Source organism: Babylonia areolata, chromosome 20 (assembly GCF_041734735.1).
Source record: "Babylonia areolata isolate BAREFJ2019XMU chromosome 20, ASM4173473v1, whole genome shotgun sequence".
Lineage (NCBI taxonomy): Eukaryota > Metazoa > Mollusca > Gastropoda > Neogastropoda > Buccinidae > Babylonia > Babylonia areolata.
In genome coordinates this window covers 22,998,813-23,014,701 of record NC_134895.1, presented here as the reverse complement: position 1 = coordinate 23,014,701, position 15,889 = coordinate 22,998,813, and the positions used below count along the sequence as shown (strand labels likewise).

The following is a 15,889-nucleotide window of genomic DNA, read 5'->3' as shown; positions in this document are numbered from 1 at the left end:
AACAAACAAAAAAACCCTGAAAAGTAGGGAGGGAAGTAAGTAGGAAAAAAAGACAAGAAAGCGAGACAGAGGGGGTACAAAGATGAGAATGAGAAGGGAAGAGAAAGGAGGGAGGGAAGGAAGATAGAGAGAACAGAAAGACAAGGAAGGGAGATAGGGGGAAGAAAAGTAAAGAGAAAGAGTGAAGAGAGAGAAGGGCAGGGGGTGGGGTGGAGGGGGTGTAGAAAGAGAGGAGATAGAGGATGAGAAAAGAGAGAGAGAAGGAGGAGAAAGAGAGAAAGGAAAGGGGACAGAAGGGGTTGTGGTGGTGGTGAGGGAACAAGGGAAGAAAAATTTTTTTTAAAAACTTGAGAGAAAGAAAAGAACAGAGAAAGAGACTGAGAAATGAAAGACTGTGTGTGTGTGTGTGTGTGTGTGTGTGTGTGTGTGTGTGTGTGTGTGTGTGTGTGTGTGTGTAACAGAGAGAGAAGGCAGGGGAGAGAGAGAGAATAAGAGAGTCCTAGGCTAATATCACAACACCTCAAAAGGTCTCACTACAATGACACCCTAAACAGTTAATGCCAAATAACTGTGAATGAACTTTCAGGCAGCTGCAAAAAAAATGTGTGACCTGTCCCCACCACCAGTTTTCCAGTTTGCCAGTACAAGGTGCCTCAGTACAGTCAGCCCTGATGAAATTACAGTAGAGCAGAAGGATGGGGAAACAGGAAGGCAACAGAGGCAAACAACACTAACAGAGAAATGTATCCACACTGATACTCTGTCTGATACCACTCCTTCCCTCTGCGCCCGCACATACACATGTATATATACCACACACGCAGGCATACTCGCCATGCGCACACACACTTCTTACTCATATACATGCATGTGCACATATATCACATGCAGGCACATACACAGACACACAGGCACACACATACACACTCACATATATATATATATATATATACACACACACACACACACACACACACACATACATATGCACACATTCACATACACACAATCAGGGGCATACATAAAAACAAGGGCACACACACAAACACACAAACACCCATGTTAGAATTAATCTAAACCATATACACTTTTTAGTGCATTATGGAAGCACTCCCCTGCCCCCACATATTTGGAATATAGCTGTCCAATCAATAGGTGAAAAACTATCACACACTAACAGTAAAAACCCATTTACAGGCTGGTACATGAGTGTACACAGAGTATGAGTACAAAGGAGCTGCAGCTAACAAAGACAGAAGGACAACAAGAAGAAGAAGTACAAGAGGAAAACGAAAAAGAAACACCTACAAAGCCTTCTGGTGACCCAACATAACCATAATAGAAAAAAAAAAGCCCTTATAAGACGCTGAATTTTGTGCAGAGACAAACCAAAATGCTTGCAGGCGCAGAATTTTGTGCAGAGACAAACCAAAACGCTTGCAGGCGCAGAATTTTGTGCAGAGACAAACCAAAACGCTTGCAGGCGCAGAATTTTGTGCAGAGACAAACCAAAACACTTAGTTATGCACCAGTCATTCAACAACATGCACAGCTCAAGTTGACAGGAATGAAACAAACAAAAGCTCCCTGTGGACTGCCAGCAGATGAACCTGGGTGTGTCCAAGTAAGGGGGATGAGCAACATGGGAAGTATTGACACTGAAAAATATGCAGATGACTGGGGCAGCAAATGAAAAAAAAAAGAAAAAAGAAAAAAGAAGACCTATTAACCCTTTGAGCCCTGACCACCGCTTTACCGGTGGTAGAGAAAAATGACATAATGCCTAAGCACCGGTTGAGGGGTGCGTAAACACTTGTGTCATGTTTTGCTATTGGCTGACTTATATTGAAGAGCCAATCAGAAAAACTGTAGTATTCTGACGTCAGCGAACGTAGTACCAAAATGGCCGTGCCTTTTCACTGTGTTTTGTGCATGTGTTTTGGATAAAAAAGATCGATTTCTATCATGAAGCGTGCAGAGTCTCAACCTAACACGCCTCCTTTGATCAAATGATTCTGCATGCTCAGATTCATTTTCAACATCACTATCTGTAGCAAAATCATCCGATTTGAATTCCACCTCACTATCAGAGTAATCATTGTCATACTCTACTTCCGATAAATCATCAAACATATCAATTACTTGCTGCGTTGTGTACAGTTGTTTTCTCGCACGTTTTGTCCCTGATTTTTGCCCTGACGGGCCATGTTGAGGCTGCACAATTCTAGTGGTTTACGCACCGCTCAACCGGTGGCTAGGCATTATGTCATTTTTCTCTACCACTGGTAAAGCAGTGGTCAGGGCTCAAAGGGTTTAATACCAATAATTTGCAAATTTTGGCTCAGGAGCTCACACAGAAGGGTTAAAATTGCTCAGGAACTCAGGGCTCAAAGGGTTTAGGGCACCACCAAGAAAAATAATCGAGAATATATAAATTTGTATTTGTATTTCTTTTTATCACAACAGATTTCTCTGTGTGAAATTCAGGCTGCTCTCCCCACGGAGAGCGCGTCGCTACACTATAGCACCACCCACTTTTTTGTACTTTTCCTGCGTGCAGTTTTATTTGTTTTTCCTATCGAAGTGGATTTTTCTACAGAATTTTGCCAGGAACAACCCTTTTGTTGCCGTGGGTTCTTTAACATGCGCTAAGTGCATGCTGCACACGGGACCTTGGTTTACTGTCTCATCCGAATGACTATACAGGTTCAATCCATATGTGTACACGGTATGGATTTTTGCTCCCCCCCTCCACTAGATACTGAGTGGAAGTAGCCTGCGTGCTAGCCTTTTGGATGAGATAATACAACTGGGTCCTGTGTGCACCATGCACTTAGCGCAAAGGGTTGTCCCTGACAAAATCCTGTAAAAAAGCCAACCCACTTTGAAAGCAGAACAAATATCCCTGAAGACAGAAATAAACAAAACAAAAGGTGGTGTTGCACTGTGGTGACAGCCTCTCCCCAGGGAGAGCAGCCTGAATTTCACACAGACAAATCTGTTGTGACAACAAGTAATACAATACAGTTTAGTACAGTATAGAATACATCACAGTTCAATACAGTGCAAAATAATACAGTACAGTACAATACCAATACAGTACAGTTCAATGCAACACAATAAAATACTCGTACATAACAGTACAGTACAGTACAGTACAGTACAAAACAACAGAAGACAATCCAATTCAGTACAGTACAGTCCAGTCCAATATGTTACGATGCAATACAGTGCAGTACAGTACAGTATGGTACAGTAAAGTACAACACCAGTATGTTACAGTTCAGTACATCACACAATAAAATATAAAATCAGAACATTACAGTCTAGAACAATAAAGGACAATATCAGAGCCTTACAGTACAGCACAGTAAAGTACAATACTAGTACATTACAGCAGATCACACACAAAAAAATACACAACATCAGAACATCACAGCACACAGCACAATCCAACACAAACCCCCTTCCCCTACATCCAGCACAGTACAACACAGTACAGTACAGTACAAAACAACGGAGGACAATCCAATCCAGTAAAACACAATATGGAATGATGCAATACAGTGCAATATAGTAAAGTACAACACAAGCATATCACACTACAGTATGTCACACAATATAACACAACATGAGAACAGCACACCACAGCACAATCCAAACACAAACAAAACCCCCTTCCGCCTTATTTCCTGTACAGTAAAGTACAAAACAGCAGAGGACAATCCAATCTGGTACAGTACAGTACAATATGATATAGTACAATACAGTACGGTACAGTAAAGCACACCACCAGCACACCACACAACAGAACACCACACAGTAAACACAACATCAGAACATCACATCACATCACAGCACAAAGCACAATCCCAACACAACACAATCCCCCTTCCCTCCCCCTTACCTCCTCCACCAGCAGCTCCAAACTCTGCTGCGTCTGGGGCGTCCACTGCCGCAGGATGGCGAAGATCTCGGGCACCGAGGTGCCTGGGTTGCCCAGGATCTGCCTGCATCCCGCGCACACGGGGTCGAAGAAGGACAAGTCCAGGCGCTGGCAGTTGTCACACAGGGGTGGGTCCACGCACGGGTGGATCACCGGCTTGCTGCACGGCTGGGACGGGGAGGGGGACTTGGAGGTGGTGGTGGTGGTGGTGATGTCGCAGCCTGTGTCCTCCAGGGTCATTCTGAAAAAAAAAAAAAAGTGTCCGTCAAATGAATCCATACATTAATGAGTCTATCTGTCAGAGGAAACCAATCCATCACTTAGTCCATCCATGCATTGATCCATATGTCAAGCAGTCCATCTGTCAAATGAATCCAATCCATCAATCAGTCCATATGTTATCAATCCATATGTCAATCAGTTCATCTATCAAATAAATCCATCGATCAATCAGTCCATCCACACATCAATCCATCCATCAATCAGTTCATCAATAATCAATCCATCAATTGATCAGTCCAACCACATACCTATCCATCTAACAATCAATCCATCCATAAATTATCAATCAGTCCATCCATAAATGATTATTCAGTCCATCTACAAACCAATCCATCCATCAGTCCATTCAGCAAGCAATCAGTCCATCCAAAAACAAACCCATCAATCAGTTCATCAATAAAAAGAACAACCCATCCACATATCAGCCCGTCCTTTAACCAATCTGTCCATCCATAAACCAATCCATCAATCAATTACTTCATCCACAAATCATCAATCAACCAGTCCATCCATCAACCAATCAGTAAATCATTCATCCACCCATAATCAAAACATCAATCAACCAGTCCATCCATCTACCAATCAGTAAATCATTCATCCACCCATAATCAAAACATTAATCAACCAGTCCATCCATCTACCAATCAGTAAATCATTCATCCACCCATAATCAAAACATTAATCAACCAGTCCATCCATCTACCAATCAGTAAATCATTCATCCACCCATAATCAACCAGTCCATCCATAAATGGTCGATTGGTCCATCTACAAACCAATCAATCAATCAGTCCATCCATGAACCAATCAATCAATCAATCAATCAGTTTGTTCATCCATAAACCAATCCCTCAATCAGCCTATCCATAAACCAATCGATCCATCAATCAGTCCATCTACAAACCAACCCATCAATCAATGACTTCATCCATAAATAACCAATCACTCCATCTATAAACCAATCCATCAATCATTCAGTTCAGTCCATAAATCATCAATCAGTACATCAACCAATCTGTGATTCAATCCTACTGTCAATCAATCCATCCATAAACCAATCCACCCATAATTAATACATTAATAAATCAGTCCATCCATTAACGAATATAACTTAGTTAATCCACTAAGGCATGTGAAACAACAGTTCCACGAATGCACAGCCTAAATGAAAGTAGACAAATAAGTCCACAACCAATAGCACCAACAGTAATAATAAAAAATAATAATGTGAAATATGTAGTGCATATTCTCTTGATTGGGCTCTAGGTATTTTATAAAAACAACAACAGCAATAGGTAAACACACACACACACACACACACACTTTATTGTTGTGTCTATAAACCTTTATTCATGGTTTTTATGACAAATAAATATGATTCTGATTCTGATTCACACACACACACACACACACACACACACACACACACACACACACACACACACACAGTGACCCAGCATGTTCCCTGAAACCTGTTGGATCACTGCCTCATGGGACTCAGTGAAGAGAGAAATACAGTTAACCCGGACTCCTCTCGAAAAGACTCCTTGAGACTCTTTAAGGACTACAGGTACTGTGGCTGAATGGATACTGTTTGCCTGCCTCTCAAAACCACTCATGCCCTTCACCAGTAATATAAACTGTAAAGTACCTTGACCACAACCAGAAAGAGTGTGTTCTGGTACCTAACACTGTGGTGACCACAAGTGGGCCACAAGATCAGACACTGACTTTGTGGCCTATGACAAGGCAAACAACAGAACAACTAGTATTTCAGATCATGGTTTTCCTGAACGATGCTGCTAAAGCAGGTGGTAATGTAGAGAAAAAGCATGCTGAATAAACTACAGACTCAGAGACTGTATAACACTGATGATGATACAGATACTTATATAGTGCTTATCCTCGGTCGGAGACCAAGTTCTAAGCGCTTTACAAACACTGACTGACTGAGTCATTTACACAACAGGCTGCCTACCTGGGTAGGGCTGATTGACAGCTGCCATCAGGCTAATATCATCTGTTTCCTGTGTCATTCAATTGGGTTTCAGTAATGTACACATACACACTCATAAGACATGTAACATTTTACATGTATGACTTTTCTGTTTATTTACCACACCATGTAGGCAGCCCGTATACAGGGGTTTGCATGCTGGGTATCATCTTGTTTCCATAAACAACTAAACGCAGACATGGATTACAGGATCTTTAAAGAGCGTATTTAATCTTCTGCATGCATTTACATACAAAGGGGGTTCAGGCTCTAGCAGGTCTGTACATATATACTGACCTGGGAGATTGGAAACATCTCCACCCTTTACCCACCAGGTGCCGTTGCTGTAATTCAAACCTAGGACCCTCAGATTGAAAGTCTGACTCTTTAACCACTCATCCATTGCACCTGTATTGTGTTATACTTCAACCGCAGATTTCCCTGTCTGGAATTCAGGCTTCTCTTCCCTGGGGAGGACAGCATGCTGCCCTCCACTACCAGTACCATCCTTTTTCTTCTTCTGTCTGCAAGTGGATGGTTTTGTTTTGTTTGTTTATTTGCTATCAAAGGGGATTTTTCTTAAGAATTTTACAGGGAAAAGCACACACTCAGGTTCACACACATTCTGCAAGTCTCTTGCGGCTAAGGGTTCTTTTATGAGCACTGGGAACTGGTTAATCGTGCCATTCAAAGGACTAGCACCAGATCACACTTCTCCAAGTCTAGTGGACAGGGGCAGGGGGGTTAAAAATCCCAGTCCACACTGGACTTATCCTTAAACATACATCCTGGATAAGTGCTTGTATATATAATAATGTTTCACATTAACAAGTCAAAGTCACTATTTCTCTCTCCCTCTCTCTCTCTCCAACTCAGTCTCTCTGTGTGTGTGTGTGTGTGTGTGTGTGTGTGCGTGTGTGTGTGTGCAGGCGTGCTATGCTCATGTGTGTGAACATGAGTGTGTACCTTTTCTCATCCAGACCTTTCTTCAGAAATCAGGACTGTTGATAAGAAAACACACACACAGGTCTGTCAGCGATGTGACACAACAAATGGTGCACAGCAAATGTCTTTGTGAAGCATGCCTTGTGGCATGTATGGGAACAAGATAAATATGTGGTCCTGAGGGAAAATAACAATGATAACAAATCATGGTTCATGTTTTCAGAAGGATCATGATGGTGATGAAACAAGGACACAGTACAAAGGCTATATTTGTGCTTTTCATTTCCCCCACACCCACACCCGCCACCCCACTTTCCACTTTTATGAAGCATTTTCTGACCCATCCCATTTCTCTCCATTTTACAAACACACACACACTGGCACACATCCACGTGCACGCGTGTGCACACACACACACACACACATACACAGACTGGCACACGCACGCAATTACCATTCTAATTATGTAATACCTGTAATGACGTAAAACAGATGATCAGACGCATGTAAATTATGTGCAAAAATACAAACACACTCCACACATGTAAGTTTCGAACCACATGAACATGTACATGAGTGCACAAACACATACATCTGACATCACCTGTCTGAAAAGAAGACATTTGGAAGTACCACTTCAACACACACACACACACACACACACACACAGGGTCAAGCACACACACTCTCTCTTATCTTTTCACTATTCAATTGTTCGGTTAAACGGGTGGTCGCACTTGAAACCACAGGCGCTGTCAAGTCTTAACTCCCCCCCCCCCCCCCCCCCCCCTCCCCTGCCCCATCTTTCTCTCTCTCTCCAATATTCTGATTATCACGCACACTTCTTCGTTCACTCACCTTAAACGGCACAAGCCTCCGACAACGAATAATTAAGTACCAACACACACGTACACACAAACACCTAAAGCTTTCCAACTCGTAGCGTAATCTGGTACCGTATCGTCCCCGCTCCCCTGCACCACAGGAGAGTGCGACTTCTCTGAATGACACACACCCCTGAAGTGGCCGCTGTATGCACGTATATCAGCAGCTGTTTCGCTACCCCCCCCCCCCTTCCTCTCTCTCTCTCATGCACTCACACGCACGCACTCACTCACTCACACACACACACACACACACACACACACACACAACGCGCACGTACCAACAGCAGTTGTCGCGCGACGCAGTGCCAGCCTTGTTGGCAGTTTCCAGGATACAAGGCTCTCTCTGTTAGTTCGCCAGAGAATGACGCGCCTCCCCCACCCCCTCTCCCTCTCTCGACCAACATTTAGGTTTGCATGCACGTAGTACGGGGGAGGGGGGAGGGGGACACCTACAATTTCTGCCTATCCCAGGGGTAAAAATTCTGATATTCTGTGTGATATGTCCCTACAAGGGAAAGTGTGTTGCTTCCTAATCTGGACTGTATGGGGAAAGCCACCCACAGATCATTTCACTCCTACAATTTCTGCCAATCCCAGGAGAGGGGGTGGGGGGGGGAGGGGGGGGGGGGAATGCTGACAATTATGTGTGGTAAGTCCCTACAAGGCCTGACTAAGCGCGTTGGGTTACGCTGCTGTGGTCAGGCATCTGTTTGGCAGATGTGGTGTAGCGTATAAGGATTTGTCCGAACGCAGTGACGCCTCCTTGAGCTACTGAAACCGAAATTGAAACCTACAAGGGAAAGTGTGCCGCTTCTTAATCTGGACTGATAGGATGGGGGCTGTATCCCGCCGTTCTCACTCACTACAATGTACAGTCTTACAGCGTTGGTCTCACGGGTCAAACAAACACAATGCACAGTTTTGAATGTGTGCCAGCGCTAGTAGTAGCCATGCTACACTGAGATAAATGCTAACTGACATCGTACACGTACACTTGAGCACTGAATCGCGCGTGCAGTGCGCGCGTACGTATGCCAGTGTGTGTGTGTGTGTGTGTGTGTGTGTGTGTGTAAATAACGGTGTTTGTGAACAGTTTAAATTTAGGTTTAATTCCCTTTATAATGTTTTAAATACATAAACTCATTTAGGTCCTTTCTCTCCACAAACCAACCTTACAATGAGGTACTTCCATCATTCAACGTCCGAGTCTGTTCATGTCGTCCCTGATGAATGATTAAACCGAAGCAACGTTGCAAGTGTTCCTAGTGAAGACAGAACAAACTGATAAAAACTATCTTGAAACGAGGGATGGTGGTAGCCAAGTAAGAAAGAAAGAATGAAAGAAGGAGAGACAGAAGAAGCGAAAGAGATGAGGACAGAAGGTGTGTGTGGGGAGGGGGGTTGAGGGGGGCTACGAATGCGAATGGTTTATTCAGCAAAGGCAGAGAAGAAAGGAGAGGGGTGGGGGACAGGAAGGGACACACACACACACACACACACACACACACACACACACACACACACACACACACACACGGCAATAGAAAGACAAGCCAGACAGACCACAACTGAGAATGAGATAAAGAGTACCAAAAGTCTGACAAAGAGAGGGGAGGGGAGAGAGAGAGAGAGAGAGAGAGAGAGAGAGAGAGAGAGAGAGAGAGAGAGAGAGAGAGAGAGAGAGAGAGAGACAAAGACAAGAGATAGAGCATTCATTAATCACAGTCACCGACAGAACAACCAGACGTTTTTGTTTTTGTTTTTTCTTCGTATGCATGACTCATCTGGACCAGATGCTCCATTCCACCAAGCACGGGTGTGGGAGGGGGTAGTACGGGAAAGAACAAGGGTACGGGGTGGTGAGGGGGGTGGAGGAGGGGGGGACGAGGGGGGAGGGGTGGAGAGTGTGGGCATGGGGGGTGGGGGCATTACACGCGATGATATCAAAAGATAACTAACAAAATCTAACTCTCAGGCATCGATGACTCTCCATACAGCAAACCCGCCTGCCGTTCTGACCTAGCCCGTCACCCCCCCCCCCACCTTCACCATATCCCCCCCTCTCACCATGCACTCCCCTCCCTCAGCGTGCACGCATGCACACCCCTCCCACAACCAGACACACCCTCACACGTGGCTGTTTCAAGTTTTGTGTGTGTGTGTGTGTGTGTGTGTGTGTGTGTGTGTGTGTGTGAGAAAGAAAAAAAAAGTGGTGGGGTTTGGGCGGTTTTTTTGTTTTTGTTTTTTGGTTTTGTTTTTTGTCCTCTTCCTTCTTTCGTTTTTTCGAATGTGTCACAATATACTGCAGTTAAAGATAAAACAGGACAACATTAAAATCTTGTACAAAGTCCTGTTCTGTTAGTAAGCAAATCTAAAGTAATGAATGACAGGTGTCTTCACAGTTAGACATTTTTAAATGACTACAGACGATTTTCCACGAAACGAAAAAAAATAAAACGAAAGGAAAAAAAGATGAATGTATATAAGAACATGTTGCGGACAGAGAAACCTCACGCGGAGAGTGAAAGAAAAAGAAGCAGGGTTTGGGCAGGAAAATAAGATCCGTGAGACAGTCCGAGGGACCCTGGCCGACCAAGCGGCGAAGGCCTGAAAAAAAAAAAAAAAAAAAAAAAAAAAAAAAAAGCAGATGGAGAATGCGTAGTCTAATTATGCTCTTTGGTCCTACTACATCATCTGAGCGAACAGTAGCCTACAGAAGGTCACAAGACGTTGTGATCACAATGAAAATTTATCACGAAAAACAGTTGCACCATTTCATTTTTTTTTTTTTTAAACAAAAGCACACAGTATGCATACAAACACACAAACGCGCGCGCAACACACATTTGCATACAGGCATACACATAATTCTCACAGCTACACACACATTCATACACTGTGACAAAATTATTGGTTTGTGTGTTTGTTTGTTAAATTGGTGGGGGTATTTTTATTCCCATTTCAATCATTTATTTATTTCATTTAATCTTTATTTATATATTCATTGTTTGGTAGGGGGCAGGGTTAGGAACAGACGTGTCAAAATCGTTTTTGCAATTAGAATTTTGAACAACTCTCTCTCTCTCTCTCTCTCCTAAATCCCACGAAAGTTCTTCACCCTCCCACCCACTTCCTCCTCACACCCCGTTACTAGTAAGTTGAGCCCCTCCCCCCCCAAACCCCCCATCCCCACAAGTAAAGCTCCAAGCCTGACCCACCCGCCATGCTCACAAATGAAAGCAGCTGAAAAGCCACAGCACAGCATCATGCTCACGCCACTCACAATTCTCTGTAGTGAGTGGAATTCCAGCCATTCCCCCTCACAGCCAGCCGTGGGAATGTAACGGCATCACCGCACTCCCCCCCCACCCCCACCTCCGCCCCCTCGTCACTCCCCTCCCTTACACCTCAACATCACCACCACCAACACCACCACCCCTCACCGTAGTACACATGCACAGATTATGAGCCGCCACAATGACACGGGAGACTGCACAAGTGAAGGAAGAGAAAGCGTGCGTGCGTGCGGGCGTCCATGTGTGTGTGTGTGTGTGTGTGTGTGTGTGTGTGTGTGTGTGTGTGTGTGCGCGTGTGTGTGTGTGTGTGTGTGTGTTGTGTTGTGTTGTGTGTGTGTATGTGTGTGTGTGTGTATACGTGTGTGTGTGTACATGCGCACGTGCGCGCGCGCGCGCGCGTGTGTGTGTGTGAAGGGAAGAGGGAAGGAATTATGGTATGGAGGAAAAGTGACTCGTCGCGTAAGATGTTGAGAAAAGAACATCCGAGTCCCCACCCCACCCCACCCTACCCCTTTCTCCTCCCCACACCCCTGCACCCCCTGCCTCCACCTCCTCCACCCCCCAAACAACCCTGTTACCCTACCCGCACCTCCTCTTCCGCTGTCTCCGTTTCATGCCGGTATAGCATGAGTCATACTGCCAGCAAAACAACAACAGCACTGGAGTCAGCGTGAACCAATAGACATTACAGAACAAACTGTACAGGGTGTCTGAGAGATGGAGAGACAGGCAGAAGGAAGGAAGCTGAGAAAGGAAGAAAGAAGGAAACTGAGAAAGAAAGCAAGAAAGAGTGAAAGAAAAAGAAAAATAAGAAGAAAGAAAGACAGGAGGAAAGGGGTGAAACGTGAGAAAGAAAAATGAGATAAGGAAAGGATGGAAGTAATGAAAAAAGAAAGAAAGAAAGAAAAGAAAGAATGAGAGAACGGAAGGTAGAAAACAAAGAATTGAAGAAATAGGGGAAAAAAACAAAAACAAAACCACCACAAAGACTGGTGGGAATACAGAATAATAACTTGCAGAAAGAATAGTTTAACGAAATAATTAAATAACAATAGCAGTTTCATTAAGAAGCAGAAGAAGAAGAAAGAAAGAAATGAGGAGGAGAAGAGGTGGAGGAGAAAAAGAACAAGTCAAACTGCCTCCCCCCCCCCTCCTTCCACCCCCTCCCCTCCGCCTTATATCTATACGCCTGTGTTTACTGATAATCTCTCTCTCTCTCTCTCTGCATATGTTCGTGTTTGTGCGTGCACGGGCGCGTACGCGCGCGTGCACGTGTGTGTGTCCTCGTTTCTTCCGTTATTTTTGTCGCCGATGAAAGAGTCGTTGTGATGTTTGGTTTTGCTCATTGTCGACACCGAACACCACAATCTGACACATACTGAGTAAGCAGAAAGAATTACTGCGCACTGCAGAAACAGTCACCGCCAGTGCCATGAGTGTGACTGTGACAGTATGCGTCCTGTCCATGGCATCGATCCATAAAAATAGTAAAGAGCGGTAACTCTCTCCATTCACAAGGTACACAACTTCAAGCAAGCCATTCCACACTCCCGCATTATTCATTTCGCCATGCTGTGAAAAGCGTTGGCATCGTAGTGGTAATGTGGCCGGTGCAGGTCCGATTCGCCTATTCCAGTTTCTCCTACACTCTTTGATCGTGCCGAAATCGCCTATACTCTTTGATCGTGCCGCCATCCTCAATGGCCTCTTGAAAGTTTGACAGTGTCCCGTTTCGCGCACCCACCATTCTCGTTTCACCCATCCTCTCTCTCTTTCTCTCTCTCACTCCAGATACAGACTGGTTTGTATGCTATGTGTACAGATTCTTTAAACACCTGTAATTCTCATCTGGTCTTGAGACAGGGCTAAACATCACGTAAGCAGTTACTGTGGTGACTTCCGGGGAAAAAAAAATCCTTTTAAGATAAAAGTTTCCTTTGTTGTTTCATAATTACCGAGACAAAGACCAGACCGTCAACACAGACACCGGGCCAGCAATGAGGAAAGTGATCTTTTAACACACACACATACACACACACACTCGCGCGCGCGGAGCACCTGGGTATGTTGGTGAACTGGAGAAAGGCAAATCGGGATCACCAGTTCGGTGATAGGTGAATCGGGATGACGCCATGCGCCTGCCCGACTTGGAAGCGAGTGTTCACGTGTTCGAGTCTTATTTTCGAACCGGAATTTTTACTCTCACAAGGAACCGCAACCCGAATTTCACACATAGAAATAATCATGTTGTAGCAAAAACAGAAATGCATTACAATGCTTTTTGATCGCAAATTCTTTATATTTTTTCTTTAATCTGATATAAACAGTAGCATATTGTGAATTGGGTGGGGTCGTATTTTCTGCTGTTGATTTTTACAATAGCGTAAATATAAGCGGACAAGGAAGTAGCAAGATCGATTCACATGTGTGTGTGTGTGTGTGTGTGTGTGTGTGTGTGTGTGTGTGTGTGTGTGTGTGTGTGTGTGTGTGTGAAATGTTATGTAATGTAAAGATTATACAAAATTCGAGGACACATTCTTTAGATTTTTTTCTTTCATCCTATATAAACAGTCACAGATTGTGAACCGGTTGTGGTCGTGTTTATTGTTTGTTTATTTTTACACAAGAAAACAGCCAGGACCAATCCACATGTGTGTGTGTGTGTGTGTGTGTGTGTGTGTGTGTTTGCGCGCGCGCGCACGTGTGAATATATGTTTATGAGAGAAACGGGAGGTGAGACAGATACACAGACGGACTGTCAGACGAACAATTAGTCATACAAAACCTGTATTCACGCATAACTCAGTGCGGAGGACGGGCATCTCTGTGCTCGCTAGCGCATGTCCATATTATCATACATAATCCGAAATGAAAAGAGAGCTTCCATTGGATGAAGAACGGATTGAGTGAGACAAACAGGAGCCAAAGACAGACAAATCAAGTGCCCATGCAAGCACGCAAGCAAGCACACATGCACATTCTCTCTCTCTCTCTCACTCACACACACACGCGCCCGTGCGCACACACACATACACACCTGCACACTCTGTCCACCTCTGCCTTTTTTACTTCCGGGCCCAACCGAAACTATCATACTTATCACATTTTCAAAACAAAACAAAAACAAACAACTACAACAAAAAAGGAGAGGGAATGAGAGACAGACAGACAGGGACTCTGAGAGACAGACAGACTCACACAAACACCTCTCCCTCTCTCTGTGTGTCTCTCTGTCACACACACACACACACACACACACGCACGCACACACACACAAGGAGAAACCTAGCTTACACACTAACACATAAGGACAAACGGGGTTATTATGGAAGATAAGTACCATCAGAAATCTCTCTCTCCATATACATATATTTATATATATAAAATAATATATAAACACACACATGCATCATATATATATATATATATATATATATATATATATATATATATATATATATCCCCAACACGAAGACTACGTACTTGCACCTCCAGCATAGGTGGCGAGCAGTGGACGACAGGAGAGTGCCACGGGTCTCCTCTCCCTCCTTCTCCTCCCCCTCCCCAGACTGGTGCTTGTCTGTGGTGCCCATCGCTGACGGGTATGTGCAGTACAACGTTTCAGTTCTGGCACCACGACTACAGCTGTGATATGCGTTTAAATTAAGCAATGCAGGGTCAATGTACTTATAAAGTCTCTTCCTCCTGTTCACAGCTTGGTACCTGAGATCAGTCGTGGCAGAAATAAAGACCTCTTCTACCTTCTCTGATGGTCCACAGTTGAAGAGAACTAAATGGTCAGATGACCGTGTCTATTCATCACACAGAAATCACAGTGTTTGTTGTTGATGTTTTCCTTGAAGGCTTTTTTTTCTGCGTGAGGTGAGTATTTCCTGGTGGGAGTGCTTGTTTGTTGTTGCTGTTGTTGTTTTTTCAAGGAAATCAATCCACATGGAGTGTGTTTTTCCTAAGTAATAAAACACTGGCAGTGTTGGGTTATTTGGGGTTTGTTTCCTCGAAGTCTTTATCCCCTGCTACACACGCACTTTCCTCCTCCACTTCCCCTTCTCCTCTATCCCTTACAGCTACACCCCAATGTCTTCTCTTTATTTTGTTGTCCCCTTTCGTAACCTCTCCTGTGGTTGAACGTATTCTCTCTCTCTTAATACTGTACACCTGTGTCACCACAAAGCGTTCCTTTCGTTACTTACAGCCTTGATCTCTGCAGATGCAGTCTCTTTCTTCGCCTCTGTAAAAGTGACCTATAGTGAATGGTCTCTTCCTTTCTTCACGTCTATAAAGGTCACATATAAATAATATCCAGTCTCCCTTTCTTCGCCTCTGTAGAAGTAACTTGCAGTCTCTTCCTTTCTCCACCTCACCACAAAATATTATAAATTCACACATAAAATATAGGCTCTTCCTTTCTCTACATCTATAAAAGTTACAAATAGTCTTTCTTTCTTTCTTCAACTCTGTCAAAGTTACTTAGTGTTCCTTTCTTTCTTCACCTCCGTTAAAGTTACATTTTCTTTCC

The 15,889-nt window shown here is 44.0% G+C and overlaps 1 protein-coding gene across 5 annotated transcripts in view; it reads right to left on the bottom strand.

The window, feature by feature from the left end:
- The window catches only part of LOC143295313 (CAP-Gly domain-containing linker protein 4-like), a 61,940-nt gene that overhangs the window by 24,421 nt on the left and 21,630 nt on the right, over window positions 1-15,889 (bottom strand). For 2 of the 5 annotated variants that reach the window (XM_076606944.1, XM_076606945.1), the window contains exon 2: window positions 3,908-4,187. In XM_076606944.1, the coding sequence (XP_076463059.1) occupies window positions 3,908-4,187 (280 nt within the window). Of the gene's footprint in view, window positions 1-3,907; window positions 4,188-7,190; window positions 7,226-8,027; window positions 8,170-14,835; window positions 15,390-15,889 lie in introns of those variants that run through there. The other 3 variants (XM_076606947.1, XM_076606943.1, XM_076606946.1) reach the window with 3 other exon arrangements.